This window comes from Trichoplusia ni, chromosome 8, assembly GCF_003590095.1.
Source record: "Trichoplusia ni isolate ovarian cell line Hi5 chromosome 8, tn1, whole genome shotgun sequence".
Taxonomy (NCBI): domain Eukaryota; kingdom Metazoa; phylum Arthropoda; class Insecta; order Lepidoptera; family Noctuidae; genus Trichoplusia; species Trichoplusia ni.
This window is the reverse complement of record NC_039485.1, coordinates 11,142,953-11,164,315: the sequence shown is the minus strand read 5'-3', so window position 1 is coordinate 11,164,315 and position 21,363 is coordinate 11,142,953. Positions and strand designations below refer to the sequence as shown.

Here is a 21,363-nt window from a genome sequence, read left to right as displayed (position 1 = left end):
ATTAATTATCCTACATACCTACCTGTGTACAAATTGTATATGTATTGTATACACGTCTTTGTAACAGATATGAACAAAAACAGGACAACACGGACTTTAAGCCCGTCATAATTAATGGTTATCGATTAAGTGGAGTGCTTTGAAAATCGATAAAAATCTAGGTAGTGATGCTCTTATACTGTGTAGTTATATTTTGATAATTAACACGAATTAACCAATGTTGAGATCCTTCCAGGTTTGACTGAATACTTTTTTAGATGGTGCGACTACCTATCTGAACGCCTTCCTAATTTGTTGCCTCAGCCTCATAATAATCTGTACAATTGCTGGGGCGGAAAAACTTAAACACTGTTAAACAACTGCTTATGACAGTCAGGGCAAACAATTTAAAAGCCTTATCGGGCAATCGGAAAAACGAAGACTACCTCCTAACTACTGATATCAAGAACTCTTCGTCATCACCTCCGTATTAACTATCATCGGACGAAATCGGTGAAAACAGTTTTACACATACACTTTACAAGCACATTAAAACACACATTAAAACATCGATTGATCCATGCCTCATACACATTATCACAAAAAGAACTAACAACCTAAGGCTATCAAAGGTGATATTCTCTAACCACTTAATTAAGTCAGCTTTAGGCAGCTTTTAGAGTTTTTATACTGCTTACATGTGTACCTTGTTCTAAGAAGTATCAATACCTAAGGCATCTATCTCTACAGTATTTTTTACCCATTAACATGTTAGCAGGAAAATTTGTCAGTGTTAGTCACTCAATATTAACATTTCACACAGAGTACTTTAGTATTGAAATCTGAATTTTGCCACTAAAATACAACCATACGATGATTTGGATGTCTTTTGGTTAAGCTAAACATCGCTGATCTTGATAACCGCATAAAATTATATGATATGCGACCTGCACTGATATCAAAGTTCAACCATGACCCGAGATATTTATAGAATGCAGTTATAAGATAAAACTGCGGACTATCTGCATAAAAATTGCTCCTTTTGTATGAAGTCAATCCAGAGGTTGTCTGTAAAAGATCGTTCTGTGGAAGATGTGCAATAATCCATTATATCAAAGCGACTGTAGTTATTCAATCTTCTAACTCTCTCTGCTCTTAAAGCCTTTTTTTCCCCTCATAGTGTCAGACCCTTACTGGCTAAACCTGAACCACCGTGCTACGTCATCCGCGTTCAGTGTATGGCAATGCGTTGCAATCTTTCATACACCGTTTAGCCCTGCGTCTCTTTTCAACATCTACAACAGACCAACTTTAAGAAGCGTTGCAAAAATTGTAATTAAAAGTTTCTTATCACTCATAATAATAAAAAAAATGTTAAGTTATTGAATTAGTCATAGCAATTTATTAAAATACCTTGAAAAAATATGATTATAATATAAATACTTCGAGAACAATCTTTTTCATTCATTAAATTAAACCCCTGCTACTATGAAAGCTGGGTTATTGTAGATATCGTTACATGTCCAATTGATATTTGTTTGCATATTTGCACAATAAACAAATGATGAGAGAGAAAATATATAAACACGTACTTTTACACGAATGCAATTAATAACCTTCTTATCTGAACTTGTGTTGTTGTTTAATAAGTTATTGTTCTTGGAAACCCGCTGTGCCCTTATATTTAAAGCTATTTTTGACAACCAATAATAGAATTTATAACATCTCAAAACGAGCTTTTAAAGCAAAAACTAAAAAAACTGTAGAAGAAAGAGGAAGATAATGAACAATCTTCAAAATCAATTCGAATATTTCGAACAAAAATTGGATCATTATTTTAATTTCGCACTATTCAACCCTATATTTACATAACAATTAACAACAAAAAGGCTTTAATCCCATGCTTAAGCAACAAAAAACCTACACAATAAACAAAACTACACATTAACCTAAAAGTTTACACACAGAACTAAAAACCGAACACCTTTAAAACCATTTACAAAGGTATTACGAACTATACTTATATCAAATTACTGAGAAAAAAACGTGTAGATATAAAACAAAGATAATGTAATACGTGTTAAATGGTATTGTATAGAAAATAACAAGCCATGTAATTATATGATTCAGTCAGATACACTTGAGCAAACATCAATAGAACCGTTCCACTTACTACAAGTCACTTCAAGAAGTTTCGATTTAAATCTCTGTTTTCTATATTTAATGGTGTTGACAATAACCAGTACTACGACTTCTTCAAGTAGAATAATTGGCTCCGCGACGGCGTAAAAGAGAAACCGCGAAATACATTGTGCGAAGCGACGTTTTCTGTCTCGCTTCCACAAAATCAACGATCCTGATTTAAGAGCAGATATGAAAACGGTGACACATTCCAAGTATATACGAATCGAATCACACATTATTTATTTTCAGGAAAGACATTTTTTTGCGTCACTTAAATTCGCTCTGGTTTTTTTAAGAAAATTCGCAACAAATATAACTGTTTTCACGGTATTTTGTCCGCAACATAACGGTATCGTCATCACAACATTTTCTAAATATAATCGATTTAAAAGAATAGGTTCGAAATCATTTGGTTGTTCATTTTTCACACGTGTGCTCGTGGGCCACACAAACTGTAAAGATTTTTATGACATATCTTTTCTTAGTTTTCCAGCGGACAATGAAGCGCAGTTTATTATTTGTCAAACTCTCAGACTGGATGAAACTGTTTACTGAACTCCAAATCTCAAATCGTATGCTTTTGGTATGACACATTTTTTTGACAAAAAGAAATAAAGAAAAAAGTTGCAGCCTCAAAATTTTGTCAAATGAAAAACAAAAAAATGATACTTTTGTTTTTCATTAGGCAAATTTTCCAAAGGTGGTCTGCCACCGCCTCTTATTATAAGACTTGCAGTTGGATGAGACGGCGCACTACACGATGTGGATGATTTTTTTTCTTCCACAACTATTATACAGAGATAGAGTTAAACTTCAGAATTTTAAATAAAATATCAATGTTAAACAAAATAGCGGCTAGACAAAAGACAGACGAATCGGCGAAATTTAAATAGAATGTCTATTGTAATGTAAATATTGTCCACGACCATATTAGACGGCTGTATGTGTGTGTGCTATTCATGAAGGCCCTTAAAAGGAGGTTTCATTGCAGCATCAATGACATTGACCCCGGATGTGTGTTACAAACAGCTGTTTAGGGTACCTGGATAAGATCAGCTTTTATTGGAGTAGTAAATAGGTCTTGGATGTTTTTAATCTATATTCTATGTCTAAATACAATGGGGTAAATTAAAAAAAATAGAGACGGCCTTTGCCTTACATTTTGTTAGGTATAGGGACGACAAAACTCATGAAATTAGATTATGTATGGATGTTTTTTTATAAGCTGTTAATCAATTATTGTCGCTAGCCATGCCATAGCGTTGTGCATCCTATTTTCCAGCAAAACAATCGGGTTTTCACGAAAATTATAATGATTGTAGCCTTGAGAACGAATTCACTTATGTACATCAAATTATTTAACAGAATCCACGCTCTTTATATTCATTATACAAAATTATAAGATCATCATCGTGGTAATAGCCAATTTGGGTAATAATAGGTAAGGAATTAAATTTCAGGAAAAAAGTAGAGTGGATTATTTATCTTATTTTATGACTATTAAATTGTTCAAAAACGCCTCATGCAATTTCAATTGTATTAAAAGCCTGATTCAATCTTATCTTTTTACCCTTTCTTTTTGATTGTGCGTCAGTATTTGTCAGTTTATGGACAATGTCGAGTAGAGTTTTCTCTTTAAAGTCTTTTTTATGAATACTCGTGTTGTAAATAGGATACGTGCTCCGAGCTTTTAACTATTGGATACTACTGTTGAATATGTGGTCTACGCAAATTTCGGCTTAAATAATGCCATAAGTATCATGCTATTTAACTAGCATGGAACGAAACACTGTAAAAATAAATGGAAAACGTTGTTCTGGAAAAATCAAGCCTAGATACATTCGGGTGTAGTTTTCTAGAAGCCATCACATTCGCTATGCTATCCAACCGTTAGCCGCCTTCAAATATCAGACAACCATGACAAGCCAACTTAGTTATTCATATGAAAATCAGGACCTCAATTCTAAGACAATTTATTTGGCGCCTTGAGTCTTAAACGCGTAAACCGTGTCATTGTGACACATAATATTTTTTGTTAAGTCGTAAATGAAGAGTTATTGACGCGGTTTGATACAAGATTTATATTGTTATAGTAGATTAGGGTTAATGATATCTGGCAGTAGTTTAGTAGATGGAAGTAGGCAGGGGTTTTTCAGGGCATTACTATGATAACAGACATACTGTTTGTGTATCTGTATTTTGTCGTCGGGTTGTTCGATGTTTAATGAAAACTGTCAAATCACATAGTCATTAGTTTATAGGATAACTGAGATGCCTGATCACGTTCTAAAACCTGCCTTTGTAAATGGAAATTCACCAATTTTCTTAAGAAAATCTTAATGTAAATTGTACTTCCCACTCAAAAATTTGCTATTTAATCAGCTGCTATAAGTTGTATGAGAGATTCAACTGTGTTTATGACGCACTATATACTTTTGCTTTCTAGGAAATATTTTTACATTAAGGAACGAAACCATATCCAAAATTTATATTATTATATCTGAGGTATATTTATTGTTCTGTCTATGAGCTAAATAGTGTCTAATACTGCAAATTAAAAATGCCTCTCTGACAGTTTTAACTAATGCGAGCAATGCACCCACGCATTGTGCATATTTTTAATTTAATACTGTCAATAAAATATTATTTATTTCCAGACACAATACTAATTTATTTATTGAAAAAAAAAATAAGGAAGTAGAGAGCAAAGAAAGCTTTCATTTGTTATATTTTTCGATGTTTATTTTCTGTGCTTACCTAAGGTATTACACTTTGTAAATAAAGAATGAAGATACACAGACAACTCAACCTTCGTATTGTACTAAGCAAATATATCGAGCAAGCTCTTTTGACCTAGAGCTTAAAAAAAGGGTCAACAAAGGTCAAAAGAGCTTGCACGTTAATATTTGTTTAGTACAATACGAAGGTTGAGTTCTCTGTGCATCTATTAGAAACATTTAAATAAGTTTGTGTAGAAGTAATCAGGAAAATATATTCAAAAGTAAAACGAAGTTAAAGAATTATCAATTCAACAAAAGACTACAAATTTACATAGAATGGAAAGCTTTTCATAAATGTATTACAAAATACATACTGATTTTTTTAAAATATTTAATCAAATATTAAAAACTCTTTCGTTCCTTTTGTTTTTAAATTAACTAATGTTATACAAGTATATTTACATTTTAATTTAAAACCTTATTTTCTCATGTCAAGGGCACGGCAGGGCACACCTCTTTGTTAACAGTATAATTGTGTTTTATCACAGATCGCATAATTTTACGTCTCGCAAACCGGTTCGTGAGTCACCGTTGACAGCCCTAGAAGACGCTCGTCAAGGTATGATGAACTTACTTTATTAAAAGATAATGTTATAAATAGTAAATATCCTAATTACTAATTAGTATTGCAAATTCAACTCTATCTGTATAGTTATAGGTACTGTTTTGTAAAATGTGGCAAGTTTGCATAAAATATTTTTTATTAATTGAGTATTTTCAAAGATTGCTTAATTTTAAGGAACAACCACAACTGGGGAAGAAGTTGATACTAAATATATTTCATGTAAATAATAAGTTTCAAATTAATCTTTTACCTAAGTCTACCTGTATTTCAAAAGCGTCATCTAGTTACAAAACATTTATACTAAAGCAAATTTTAAATAAAAACGCGTAAAGTGAAATACGTCAATGATTAAATTTATGGCTATTGTGTAGAAACTCTATCGTAAATTACATTACGTGAAAAAAAAGAAGTTAGTTGATAATAAGTAATTATATGGACTAAACGCACCTATTGACCATACAATATGACATGCAAATTTATTTAATTTTAGAAAATGTTTGGTCCGATACACGCAAAATAAATACACATATTTAATTTTAACCGTGGAAATTTAAATAAATGGCAATAATAAAAACGCGCTCGCTCGCTAGTGCTGTGATAAGCGCAGTGAAAAATATTTAATAATGCGCGTGTTACTGGAGCCATCACAACACATCGAACATTCGTCCGACATACTCGTGTATCGATACTAATTGTTATTGTAACAGAGGTGCTATATCGAGTTCGAAACTTATTCCTAATTTGAAAATTTGAAATCAGTGTACGTGTTGACAATGATGAAGTTAATCTTTTTGGTGATCCTGCCAGTTGCTTGGTGTTATGGTAAGCTTAAATTTAAAGATTAAAAAAGACCCTGTTCTTTTTTTTAATGATAAGTGAATTCCTTATATTCGGTGTGTAATTAAAAAGTATTTAGTTAAGTGCTACTATTATAAAGAGGTTAATTAATGATCATGCAAGTAATATTTCAATGTTGAGTAAAGTGACGCGTATCTATACGTATATAAATAGTTTCAATAAAGGTGTCGATTTGTTTAAGTTTGATATTGAAATTGGTACATAATCTTGCTTGGGGTTCATCTTAACTTTCTTGCTGATTTGCTAAGATTTACTTAGAAATAGCAGACACAACAAGGAAGTAGAAAACCACTTCATTAATAGGCAATTTATATGTAAAGGTTGGAAAGATGTTTTCTCAGCAAACCGATAAAGACTCGCACAGTCAAATGCATTGAATAGGACTGGAAAAAAACTTAACTACATATCCAATTATGGTTTGGATTTTCCACCCAAAATCGAAATCATTACCGTTTTGTTGCCTAACAAAACTCCAAATATTACATTAAACAAGTTTTATCTCCCGGATCTTACAAAAGCATACTTTAAAAATAATATTTACTAAGAAAATATGTAGCTAAATTAAAGAAATTGCCTGTTCATCTACTCAGAACTCAAGTGTCTGCAAGTACTCGGTGACCTTGACTTTAAACTTGAACTTATAATTACTCTGTGCACATAAATGGCTACAGTAAACGATATACTGTATGATAAAACAAATGAAAATCAATAAAATAAATAAAAAAAGAACTATCGTCTTTAGTGGAATCGTAGAAGCATTTCCATTCCAGCCAGTGTTTATTAAAAAAAAACTCTTTTTAAATTTAAATTAAGGAGGGTTTTCCAGCCATTACTTTTAAATAATAAATGCAACAGAATCTCACGGTATCCATGGAGACAATGTTTACGATCACGTATCACTAAGATTAAGTACACAACGGTACTTAGTTCGCAATAACTTAAAAACAGCTCAAAGTAGCCTATTTATAATTTCTTTTAGTCTTAGATAAAGGACTTGAATACCAATTAAGTTAAACTGTATTTAAATTAGATTATTTGAAGCTTTACTTTATCACAGATGCAAGAGGCAGCTTTAAAGTATATTTGGTGCGTATCAAATTACCCGGTGGATATGAAACGATTGAAATTTTGATAGATTTTTAGCAAATGTGACGTGAATGTCAATTTCTTGAATCTGTCTAAGTAGGTAGGTACTATTATAGGTAGATCCCCGCGCCGGGTAAATATTTATTTGACGTTACCATGTTTGGTATGTAACATAAGTTTACATAAGTGTGAAATTCATGGCTGATATACTTAAATTTATACACAACATAGAAGGAAATAAATATTAACGATATCCTTGTGAAGAAGTAAAATCAATTATTTAATGTGCGTACTTCCTACCGAGTAATTAAAAAAAACTCTTCTCGACAGAAGCAATTTTGTATGCTTACTTCGACTCTGTTATATTGTAGAACTTTCGAGCTAAACTGACAATTGAGTCAAAAGGTAGGAAAAGGAACTCTTCCCGTATTGGGGAGGTTTGAGCATTGATCAAAATCTGTCACCACGCTAGCTCACAGAATTCACTTAACTAAAACGTATTTGTGCATTTGCAGTATCACCTTCGGTCTTGTAATTCTTTATATATATTTATACCGGTTCCCGTAAAGCTCAAGGCCCTTTATATTACTATAAGCTCATCTTTAAAGGTTAACCTATAATCTTATTATTTTTATTCTGCGAGACGTCTATGAATAGAGTTAATGGAAACTAAAGACTTGATAAAAATAGTTTTAGCGATCGTACCTGTAGCGGGTTTGGCTTGGTGACCTCAACCACTCGGATATCCGTGCAGTCCGATGAACAGATAAAATTTAGGCAACAAAAACTATATTTAGGTTAGGAATATTTACCTCAGGACGAATACTTTTTATCAAAAGTTATTTTCTATTTTTCACTGCCGCTGAAGTGATAACACGACTGCCTAAAAAAGGAGTTCACAAAGGATTCTTCTACCTATGCATGTCTGCAGACTTCTTTTTTTTCTTGGAGCAATAATATAATCTTGTTTTACAAACATTCAAACGACATTTTATAGACACCCAGACTCAGAACAAGCATTCGTGGATCATACTTGTTTTTATTACCATACGACAGTGAATGGGGCATAGCCTATACTTTTCAGCTATCTGTGCACTCAAAAGATATAAAATTATCCTATCATCTTGCTTCTAAATAATAATAATCATATAATTTTTCAATTGATTTTCCTCATGGTTTTCATCTTTGGCTCTTGCGATCTTTGCCCGCTTTTCCTACTTCGGTCTTCTTCGTTCCTACATAATGCTTACACTTTGACCTGCCGATATCATGAGTCAAGCGAAAAAACATAACGTTACATTAAATGTAGGTAAACATCATAAAAGTTAAATATGTTTATATGGCGAATACTGTGTCGAATAATTTCATTAAATAAATTCTTTTTGTCACGCGCGAGTCGACTATAGACGCAATTGAATTGTAAAGGTAGAGTCACATTTCATGACAGAAGTAAAAAGTTCAGATACATAATAATATAATGCATCGTATAATGGATATAATTTATTTAACTAACAACTAAACTAAACTTAATATAATACATGTTAAAGATATATTTTAGCGGCAATAACTGTTATCTCAATCAATACACAAACGCTGCGAGAATCAGCAAAAAATATCAGTTATTATCGATGCAAATTTTGTTACGAATAAATAATAGGATATATATTAATACAATACAAAACTTCAACATAGATTTTAATGTATCTATTAATTTGACATAAAGCTCTTGACTAAGCGACGATCATCGTATATCACCTAAAGCTTAATTTAACAGTTTAAAAATTAATAAAGATGCGCTCGTTATTTAGAATTAGTTGACAGATTTATTGCACTTTCACAGCTTTACTGTTTAAATAAGCATATAGATCATTAGATGTCTTTCTTATTAGCAGTAACTTATATTTTGGTGGCAGCCGCTGGGCGGGCCCGGGGCCTCGTACATTAGTACACTAATGATTATTTTCGTTTCACTAGTATTTTTCTAATCTCCGAATGAATTACGAGTTTTTATTTCCTCGTTCGTAAATTTTGTAACACTTTTAAAGTTTCTTTATGAGTAAAACGTTGCCTTTTATGTTGGATATAATGGATGGATACATAAATAAGAACAAAGCCATGTTTGAGGTCTTTTTTATGTAAAAGAAATCAATTTGATAAACCATCTAATGCAATTCCGATATTAAACTATTTTTAAGCTAGCTGTTGAATATTTATTGATTTCTATCAAATATATAATTATGGTAAAGTTTATTATTTATTTATAAAATTCCGTTGACATCTGTCAGACGGTTTTAGAGTTTATCTATTAAATGCTAACATCATTTTACGCTACATGGCGCCAAAAACATACAATATATTTTTAATTAGCACCATATAGACTCTACCCCGTGGTTATTAATTAAATTTGCACACAAATCAGTTGTAACATATTTAATTAGCACGCTTTAGCTTAAATTTTAAATATTAATTGCCTTTAACGGAGCAGGTATCGAATTTTACAATATTCTTAAAAATACCTAATAGTAAATTTCGTAAAAAAGTCTTCAAAAAAAAAAATAACTGTTGATTTCAACATTTAGCTTTTAATAATATCTAATGTATATGAATGTTTAAATTTAGCATATTAATTGGAAAAGAACTATTTATAATATATTTCTTTATCTTGGACCATCGTTTGGCGTTTAAGTGATTGCTAATTGGTTATTCTTAATGAGGTGACGCTTCATTTGTGTACGATATGAGGCTTGAGCTAACGATCCGTCTTTATATTTCTTATCTCCTATTGAAATGGAAAAGTTTTAGAAAATACTGTGATTTTTGTTTTAGTGTGAGTTTCCTTTTCGTGAACAGAATCGTGAAATAGAAAATGGGATAGGGCACTTATAATAATATGTAAAATAAAAATAAATAAAATTTGTAGACTTGTCCGAATGAGTACAGTTTTTTTGACCAATTAATGATTGTGGATTTTCCTATTAAGTTTCCATTTTAAAAATATGCGCAAAAAAGCAGGCGAGAAAATAAACGATTCATTATACTGTTTGTATATATATCTAATGACAAAATATAAAAAATGTGACAATAGCATTGGTTCCGTATTTAATATATGTTGCACTAAATGAATCAACGTTGTGAACTGTTAACTAGGTGCGATATTATTTCCAGAAAATATGTCACTCTTGACAAATATCCAACTGATGGTCAATCAATCCATTAAAAAAATCCATGTTGAATAAGTACTGCCAGCCTAATGAACTGAAATTAATAGAAGACCATACATTTGGGCCTTAATCCTAATTTATCGATAAGTTTGAGAAATCATTAAATTATAAATACAAGAATTCACATTGTAACCAATTATCGAAACAAAGGTTTTTTAACTAATTCTTAAAACTCGTTTCATCACAATATAATATTAAATTTGAGAGAATATCTTCAAAATTAACATAAATAATACGATATGCCTATGGTATGTTACTTTCTATTAAATGTTTATTGAAATCCTTACCATAAAATAAAATTTATTGAGCAGTGTATAACGGGCATTTTTTTTAGTACCTCTTGGCAAAGGTATCTATTTATCTGCCCATTTAAACAATTTTATAGAACTCAACTTGGCAGTATGTATTACTATTTTTGATAGGGCAACGGCAACGGTAAAAAATAGGAATTACTGTAAAAAAAAATTTAGGGAAGCATTCAATTTAATAGAATAATAATTAAGCGATCTAAAGAAAAAAAACAGTTCTTTTCGAGGCTTGCTTACCTAATGAGCTAAGGTTTTATAAGCACCAATAGGTAAATCAAAATATATTTATTTAAGTCAATATCTATGTCAAATTCCTTTCTACAATTTTTCTTTCTAAATTCTTTTTAATTCTTTCTACAAATTTATACGAAATACCCATTTATTATGAACCCCAAAATAGCGTGACTGATCACAATACATTCCATTCTTCTATAGTTTCCAAACTTTCCTATTATAACATGATCATTGTCATATTCTCATGATTTATGCCATGGTCCATGACATACAGACAGGACATAATTCGCGAAACGAGTTATTAACCATTTAGAAAACCGGACATGTATGGTTGCCATGGTTTTACGACACCGTTTTTTTTAATCCCCTCAAATAATTGTCAATTTAACAAACACAAAAATATCTTTAAAGATTTGATTAGAAAAGGCACCGAAAATCGAACAGTAGGTATAATTGTGGGTATAAGTGGGAAATTAAATTACTTTCGAATGTTTAATTAAATTGATATTTTCTGCCCGGATACAAAATTTAACAAACATTAACTTGCTAGAATCGCCAGAATATTAATCACTGAAAAGATTGACAAGTAAAAAAAAACTTAGCTGAACCCGTAAAGTAATTTGATAAAATATATAAGATTTTTTTTATATTCAAAAGTATGCTATATAGTACCCAGATTACCAGATCAAGAATTTAAAAAAGCGGTACAAATATTCTTCAATTATATATTGACTGTATAAAAATACTCGAGTGTGTTGACCGCTTAACCTATTTATTTACGCATCGAACTGTAACTGGATTATTAGCGAACCGTAAAAAATGTCGTGATATAATGTTATTAGGTATATTACAAGTTTTATTTCAATGTAAATACATATTTATAAATAAATCGTAAGGTTCAACTGAATGCTACTACCCATAGAGGTTTATCATCAAATGCCCAGGAAATTCAAGATGTCAGCCAGGAATCTCCACTCTCCTGCTACTTTTTCGGAACCTGTTCGCAAAGTGAATTTTGAAACATACTACTAAGACTTTGCTATCCGTCTATCCGTTAGTCTGTCACAAAGCGTGATAGCTAGGCAGTTGAAATTTTCCGGGATGATTTATATCAATAAGAAAAGTGTAATTTTGAAGACAATTTTCATTCATTCATCGACCAATGTAAATAGTAGAACTGGGGCCCTATTGCCATAAAAAAACCGTGATCATCATTATATTAAATCCATGTATCGTTGAATGTTGAAAATTAACATGACGTGACAATCATCAAGGCGCCAGAAGTGCAGATCCATGCCAAGGCAGATCCAGGTAGAGTACCTGGATCTACCTGCCCTGTACATCTCTAGCTCAAGCATAAGAGGCCCGGATTTTTGTAGTAAGTTAGAGTCTGACATATCCCTGCAACCCACTTGATAAATTGAAGTTTCATCATGGAAAACATCAATAAGATCCTCCTATCTATTATGATGGGTAAAAAAATGGCTTAAAAGTCCTCCAATAGGTAAAAAAACAACCTTGACAGTGAAAGAGCAGTTCCGTCAACACGTCAAATAAGCCCAGATTACATCAGTGCCAATGATTAGTACCTCGTTGTGAACTGTTAACTAGGTGCGATATTATTTCCAGTTTCATCACTTACACAGAGTAACTCTGACAAAAAAAATGTTTTGTATAAAATGTATCTGAACACCGCTATTTTCTAAAAGATTTACGATAATGAGAAAGCCCATAAGACTTTATTGTTTATCGACACATTATATTTTATTTTAAGTTCTTTGTTTGATAAAACACATTGACAATTTATTCATATATGTATTTATTCACAAGGGATAAAATATTGTTTGAAAATATTGTAATTCAATAACTGAATCTAAACATTTACTTAGATAAGGAAATAAAAGGCAGACAAGGTTGTTTCAGGTCAAATAATTATAATAATAGGAGTTTTAAATTCCAATCAGTTTTGACTTTCATATTTATCGTTGAAATTTCCATAATTATTGCTATATTAGAGAAAATGGCCAAATAAATGACTCTACAGATTTTGTTTTATAAAAACACAAAAGCCATTAAGAGGCTGTAGAAAAACTTTCCTATTAGCTTTCTAGTATGTATGAATAACAGGTTATTTTTAATAATGACACAAAAAGAACTATAGCTAATATTTACATTTTAAAACTAAATTAACTAAACTCAACTTAGACAACAGCAAACTTAAACAACTCAATAGTTACGAAATTTTATGATAAACAAGTCTACATTCAAAATTTAATTTATTCACAAAACTCTTCAGTACGAAGAGCCTATCTTTTTCATTGTAATTATCTTTTAAATAGAATAAAAAATCTGCTGCTTTCATTACTTAATAAAATCCCATGATAGATACTCGTAAAATGATAATATTCCCATTTTACGAGTATTTATTGATTTGTATGATGCTTGTATGTTTCGGGGTAGCCCGACTAGTATCGGACCCAACCGGAGTCCTTAACCACAAGCTGGGGCGAAGCGCAACGGTGTCGCGAGTCTTTTTTTTAACAATATTGAAACCCCATGAAACAAATAAATCTCATCTTTCATTCTCTTTTTTAAAAATGGCTCCTGTTCTAAGGAATATATTAATTGTATCGCGGGGGATTTCACAAACATTTAAGTAACAGAACCGGACTCGAGACAGGCATTCGAAGATCACACAAACGCTTGTCCTACGCGGGGATTGAAACACGGCATATCTCGTAGACTCGGCTCTTCGGCTAACAAAAGCATTAATGTTTCCACCTCATTCTATTCGTCTTGGATGCGTACTTTAAAGGTCCCATTGTTTTTATCCTTCCATACACACGTATGTCATATACAGACACCTACTGATCTCAAGTAAACCTATCTATTGTTGATTAGTACATTATGTCAAGGCCGAACAACATTGATGTGTAAACAAAACAGACGGCTTTGTGCTTTAGAACATGTATTTTTAGATGCATGACGACTTACATATATGCAACGTGCAGACTATATCACTTGAATCAAATGACGTAATGTATTCGTATTCAAAAAGCGATTTAATATGACGTGTATACGTTTAAGGTGCTATTATGTAAGCAAATCATATTTTGTCGTATAATGAAAATTTACACCAGTGCATCTGTAACTAGTAAAGCGACACCGAAAATAGCGTGTGAGAAACCATAAAAGAATTTAAATCAATACCTCATTATTTCCTATATGGGAAGAGGTATGTGCCCAGCAGTGGAACTACTGTATAATTTTTATTATTTGTATCTCATTTCAAACTCGGGATAACTTCATAGGTAGGACCAACATGCACAGGCCTCGTTGAGAACTTCAATCATGTCTATAGAATATAACAATCTTATAAAAAGGAAACAGAAGCAAAAAGAGATGGTTAATTTAACGGTTTAATGTCAATGTAAACTACAATGTCGTGATAAGGCAATTTTACAGAATTTCGATTTATTCACCCATTAGGAGCTAATCTTATACATATACATAATGATGAATTCAGACGTCTAAAACTAAAACTAAACGATAATCAACTTGAAGACAGAAAATTTATTGATATGTATCTAATATTTACGACCAATGCTACTGGCAATTTAAATTTAAATACACTTTATTAAAATAACCACGAAGAAATGAGAAACTAATAGTAATATATTACATAAGTAACAGTTATAGGAACAGTCGGTTTAAATACTAGATTAGATGTAGCTGTCAAATTGTGCCAATTAATTACCGATGGGTGGACAATTTATGTGCAGGCTCCTATAATAAAAAAAAATATGTTTTATTCGAATTTTATTATCTAAGGAGCCTATATATTTCAAAGTAAGAATATTGCAGCTATGAAAGAGAGATGACGCTCTAGGCAGTGTAGAACGATATCTCCCTCTAACAGCATAGTAGGTACCTATGTATGCTAAAGTAAAGGCTTCTCCGTACTCTAAGGCTAATGGATCTTTATTACAATGAATACAGTCATAAAATAAAACTACGCTCTATACAGCTCAGTGGGAGGCAATTGACAATTATTTTCTCTCTTGGAAAAAGTAGGTCAGAAAGTGATAATGGGCTATATGGCAATAGGCTTTCCACCCATAACTGTAAGTGCCTTATAAGCTTCAAGACTTAAATTTACACTAAAAAACACTTTCAGAAACTTATTCCAGCAAATTTGTATGTATACGGGGATTAAATAGATGATATGGAATTCCATTTAAGATTTTTTTAATGTGTTTGGAAATTTAAAGAAGTAAAGTCGTGCATGATCTTACCAACAATAATCTAACCGCAACGTACAAACATATCAAACACACAAAAACCATCACGATGAACACTTAATTCAAAGTGATTCATCAAAACCCATCAACATTTCTTTAAGTTGATATAAATTTTCCACAATGACTGGTCCCTAATGAACTTGGCGATAATGATGATTTGTGTCACACGCTTCAGGATGATGAATTAAGTACTGACAGATGCAACGATAAAAAAATCAAGGCTCAAGCTATAGATATACTTGCTAATATACTTCTATTAATTAAAACACAGATCTTGCAACTGCCGCAGAAATAACTGAAGATGATAATTGAATGGAAGAAGTACTAAAATATACATTATATTATTTAAAGTGTGTGCACCTCAAAAACGTTGTAATTTTTCCCAAAAAAACGGGCAAAATACTAATGAGAGACAATGGTTATACTTTTAACATAGTAACAAATGTTTTCAACGCATCTTATGATGACAAACCTGTATACAATGTTAACGAGAGACCAGTTTCTTAAGACAACGCAAAAGAAAATGTTTTTGTAGTTGCTGTTATTATTCTTGCACTTGTTAAGTGTTTATCCTTTTGTTCCAAAAACAATTCGAGAACCGTTATAACGACGTCCGCATTGACTTAAATCTTCCGAACACTTATCATACAATGCAAAAAATATTCAAGATTCCTATCTCAATTAATTAAACGTCTCTAGATAATTAATTTGTATCTTTACAATGCACATAAATTCTACTAACAACGTATCCTATTTCCTCTACAACTTCTGTTTTGGGTTCTAGATCTTTGATAGTATTTTGTGCAAGTGTTCTCTCATTAAAAATATGCTCGATCGTTATCGGCAATAACTCACGTCCGGTTATTTGGTGTGAATTCATTTAATTATAACACTGTTGTAAGGAACATGAGTTTTGAACAGAATAATTTGTGACCAATCGCAGTTGAAATGTCATAATTCGTCATGGATGAACGGCGAATGGCGAATATCTAAAGTGCATTCAAAGCAATTAAATATTCTCACCGAAAAACAGCAATCGAGGCCGAAAGTTCCAGGATAAAGATAACCCCGCGGGGAGGCACAAAAACATCTTACAAAAACTATTACTTGTACATATATTACTTGTACAATGTACATATGGCTTGGAATATATCTGAGCAACCGTAGTGAACAGATGTTCTATCCTTCTCTTCATGAAGCCTTTGTCCAGCCTTTGAGACGTGTTACCTTTTGCTATAAATGTTCTATGTCGAATTTTCTTCTTTTTGAATTCCTAATGCATAGTAATTCGTTACATAAAGCTTTATTTGCACACCTAATAATAAAATTAGACTATAAATGTTAAAGTAATGCTCCATTATAATAATGGTTTCAGCAATCATGGAGCTTGTTCGATTAATAACGCCTTTCTTTACATCAAACACGTCAGCTGCGCATGCGCACGTTTTGTGACGAACATTGTTACATTGTTCTATTACTCACTTCATACCTGTGTTGTTCGAAACAATAAAAAAATCTGAACATTTGCTGTTGCGTCGTAGTCGGTGTAAGGTAGATTTCTTCTTTATTTCTTATTAAAAATTATTATCTTTTTTTAAATACTTTCTTTAAGTTTTCACTACTGTTGTATCTCCCGTCATTTAAATTTTAGACCTCATTCAATAATGTCATTTTATATTGCGCAATTAATTCCATTAGCATGTACCAATAAGTCATACTTATTTTCAAAAACAAACTCATCTTCATTTTTAAGTACATTTTACTTAGTGCGAAGTTTCTTTCTAGTTTTTGCTGACTAATTCACAATTAAGACCATAATTACATAGTTCATCATAACGTGCCCGACGGGATTCCCGCCGATTAAGTAATGATCTCACATGCGCTTGGTTTTTATGAACCACAGCCTAATTGATGCCTCCATTGAATGTTTGACACGAAATTGTTAAGCAATCGATTTATTAGCCACGCGTGCATCTATGTAGACTCTTCATACTACTTTTTCTTTTTATACCGATGAAGCCTTTTTACGTCACTGATCTTATTAGCAAGTTAAATTGATGTATTGTTTAAACCTCTGATTCATATTTGATGGGAAATTCCCTTTACATTTTTTGCTGGTTGTTAGTTTGCAACTTTTCGCAAGTCATAAATCTTTGATGATGAAGTAACTTGTTGTTTAGTACGAATCCTGTTTAAGTATAGTTTATGTGCACGTGAAATTGGTGTGCATTTTAATGAATATTTTATCGGAGGTATCATTAAAAAGTGATTGGTTCGAAATTGACTACAGTGACTCGTTTAAAGTAACGCTAGGAGATGACGTCAAAACAATTATAATAAATTACATTGTAGGCGTCGCTGCCTTTATATGGGTTAATTTTGATTGCTTATTGATTTTTCGCATAAATTATGTCTATAGACTGTACACGTCGGCGTCGTGCCAAATTTATTTAGAATTGACAATAAAATGAATTATCATCTCGATCTATAGAAATCTTATATGGTAACACTGCATTCCATTTAAATTTGACCTGGACTTCATTGTTACCTCTTTTGCAACTTTGATCTCGAGTACACCGTAGTTATTGAACCTTCTTATCGTTTCCAGGTACGAGCGGCGGAGGAGGCTCATTCTCATACGTGGACTCGACAGGCAATAGGTACGGCGGCTCATACGGTGTGAAGGACGGCAAGGTTGTAAGCGCGACGGGAGACATTAACCCTGAACATTTCGCAGACACCGCCTTCCACGGTGACAACATTGGGCCCAACTTTGGCCCCGAATATTTGTCCAACCTCGAGAACATTCTCCAAGAGTAAGACCAAAAGCATTTTTATGGCTTCTGGTGGTGGTGGAACAGCCGTGTACCGGTGATGGAAAACTTTTGTACATTTTTTTCTGACCTTTATTCACAATTCGAATACCTTCATATATTTTTCAGCATCGCTGAACTGGTATTTGGAGTCAAAGGTTTAAGTACCTTTGCTAAGGATAGGTAAAATACTAACACTAGTTTTAAGCGAGCCGACAATTTAACCCTGATGACAAAATAAAAAAGAATCTGAACGACAGACAGGTGACGAGAAACAAAGTTGATGTTTTGATTGATTTTGAAAAACAAAAAAAAACAGCCAATCAAAAATACCGTCTACAAGATCTATTTCAAGATTGTTACATCGCCTGTCTATTGTTCTTTGTACATAAAATAAAATTTAATCAATAATTGCATTTTATAGCTTTAGCCAACAACGAGGAGCTCGGGTAAAAAGGTAAACGTCGAAGCTTGTGCTCAGAGTGTGAGCTTATCGATGTGGTAACTTGTTTTGTACAGTTTTACTAATGCTACCGAATACTTAGCTAGCATCTGCTCATTCATTGTACTAACTTTCAAGTATGTGTTATTAACACGATTTGTTCTTCCAGGGTTTTCAAAACAAATTATGAGAATCAGAGGCTAGCGATTAACGCAGCTAGGAGAGCGTTCGACTTGACGTCGAATCGGGCCCCTGCTTACTTTCCTATTCCTCCTCCCATCAGGTTCCCAGCCTTCAACAATTTCCCAGGATTCGGTTTCCCCGGGTTTGACTACGGAATGCCGAACCCAGTCCCTGGACTTAAGAACGCTGCGTTCGCAAGTGCGGCGGCGGGCCCCGGCTTCAATCACCATATTGCCTCCATTTTCCCAGGCAATCCGGTACGTCTGACTTAATTATCTTTAAGTAAATCACGTACGATGATATGAATCTTCGTAATGATCAGATCACGACCTCACCTTGAACTTAGACTGGCTATTCCTGTAGTATTTTCGTTAACAAAGGTCAATTATTTGTTTTTTGCTTGGTATCCTTGGAAAATCTAGAAAAAAATTGAGACTTGGAAGTATATTACCTATTTTTTTACATCCTATATTACGCACTATCGAATAGTGCTTAAAATAGGATGTTGAAGTAAAACGATCGAATTACTTCGTATAGTAGATTACTATAAAACTTATGATTATTATCATTTATGAAATCTATAAATATAGAATGATAGAAAGATGGTGAAACTTTTGGCAACGGGGGCTAACAGCGTCACATGTCTTTTATCGGAATCAACTTCATTCTTTTCTATTCGATAAAAGCAAAATAAAGTATTGGATATTTCTTAGAAATCAACCTGACGAACTAATTAGCTTTTATTATTCGTGTACCCAATTGTTAGTGTATATCTATGACCACACATATTAAGCCACATCCTGAATTCAAATAAATGTATTTTATACAAATAAATCCATGACGTTATCTTAACAATATACATAGAACTACACTTGTACCCTTTCCATAGTGTTTATTTAATATTCTGACATTCACGTTCAATAGGGTCGTTATTTTTTCATTTCGTTTGCATTAGTACATAGACTGACGTGGTCTTATCAGTCGTGACTAAACTTCATGTTGGTGTAATTCAATGAGGTTTTCAACAACACACACCGTACATAAATACCTACTTCTTTGTTAACTTGCTTTCCTTCCAAACAGTTGTTTTCTGACAATGAGATTTCAACAAAGAGGTTTTCTATCAGACAGGTATAGTGGTATATTTAGGTGACACTCAATATTTGCTGTAAGTCATTATTGTTATGTATGGTGTGTGAACAATTGTTCGCACATTTATTGTTTCAATGCTTTCGTAGATGTTAATTGCAAACTTGGTATCGATTTTAAATGATGATGCAATGTTAAGCATAACTTAAGAATATATAATTTGCTTTTTTTATTCGTTTATTGTATTTTTTTGTCTAAAAAGAAAATATGCAAATACTTATTTATGAAAAAAGATAATTTTTTTCAGAATCATTTTCATACAATTTCAATTTCCATTGTCTTAATTCCAAAGACAATCAATTTTTTTTAATTTTTCTTTGGAAACAAGCGTCGATTTAAAAGCTTTTCATTACGATATCCTAATATATCATCTAACAATTCCAGGCTAACCCCAACATAAACAAGGTCAACCATTATGCTGACTCCGCGACTCCAAACCGAGCAGGGTTCGTCTCCGTCTCCAGCAACTCATTCGCCTCATCACAGAACGTGGACGGCAAGGAGTCCACACTGAGAGAAGCTGAGACCTACGTCAACGACAATGGAAAGATCACTCATTACAAAGTCCGCAATTAAAAATAAGTAAAAAACAAATATTGTAACGCTATTATAATTTCTTTTGGAAGATATGCGAGAAAAAGAAGAGTTCAGGTTCTAAAGCGTTATCGGAATTTTAAAAACGTACTCGAAGTACGATTGTTATTTGTTACAGAAAATTTATTTAAAACCAACAAGTATTTACGTAGAAGCGTACCAAATTATTCCACTAATGTTATTGGTTAGTCGATATTTAAACAAAATGTATTATAAGATCAATAAAGAGATAAAATGTTACTTGACTGCTCATTTACAGATGATAGTTATAAAAACTATAACAAAAACGCGTCACGAGATTCGTTTGATATGTTCATTGAGACCGTCATTCGTTTTTTGTGTTGACCACGTAGTACGTACGTACGCATATGATTTTCTTCGTACTAACATCTCTAGTGACGGAGAACTTCTTTATTTACTATTTACCAATCGATGAACACATCGTATGAGGAAAATTCGGAACTCCGACTCGTTTGATTGGTGTACGAGGTATAGTAAATTGTAGACAAGGAAAACAAATCAAATATTAAGGATACAGAGATGGATATCGTAAGGACTTAAATCTTGAATAAACAAATAAACACATATCAACCAAACTACTTAACGTTACCTCTGCAAGACGTAAGACAGTTTTAAGCTATACACGGTGATTTTTTAGTCGTCTTA

The 21,363-nt window shown here is 32.4% G+C and overlaps 1 protein-coding gene across 2 annotated transcripts; it reads left to right on the top strand.

Moving 5' to 3' along the window:
• The first annotated feature begins 6,144 nt into the window (after positions 1–6,144).
• On the top strand, positions 6,145–20,937 carry LOC113496625. 2 transcript variants are annotated; one of them, XM_026875903.1, is made up of 4 exons: positions 6,145–6,330; positions 18,125–18,332; positions 19,055–19,211; positions 20,488–20,937. In XM_026875903.1, the coding sequence occupies exons 1-4, from the start codon at positions 6,282–6,284 to the stop codon at positions 20,677–20,679; spliced, it is 606 nt and encodes a 201-aa protein (XP_026731704.1). In that variant the 5' UTR covers positions 6,145–6,281; the 3' UTR covers positions 20,680–20,937. The 2 variants fall into 2 exon arrangements, with proteins under 2 accessions (XP_026731704.1, XP_026731702.1); XM_026875901.1 differs by having other exon boundaries at positions 6,146–6,330; positions 18,941–19,211.
• Positions 20,938–21,363: the final 426 nt, after the last annotated feature.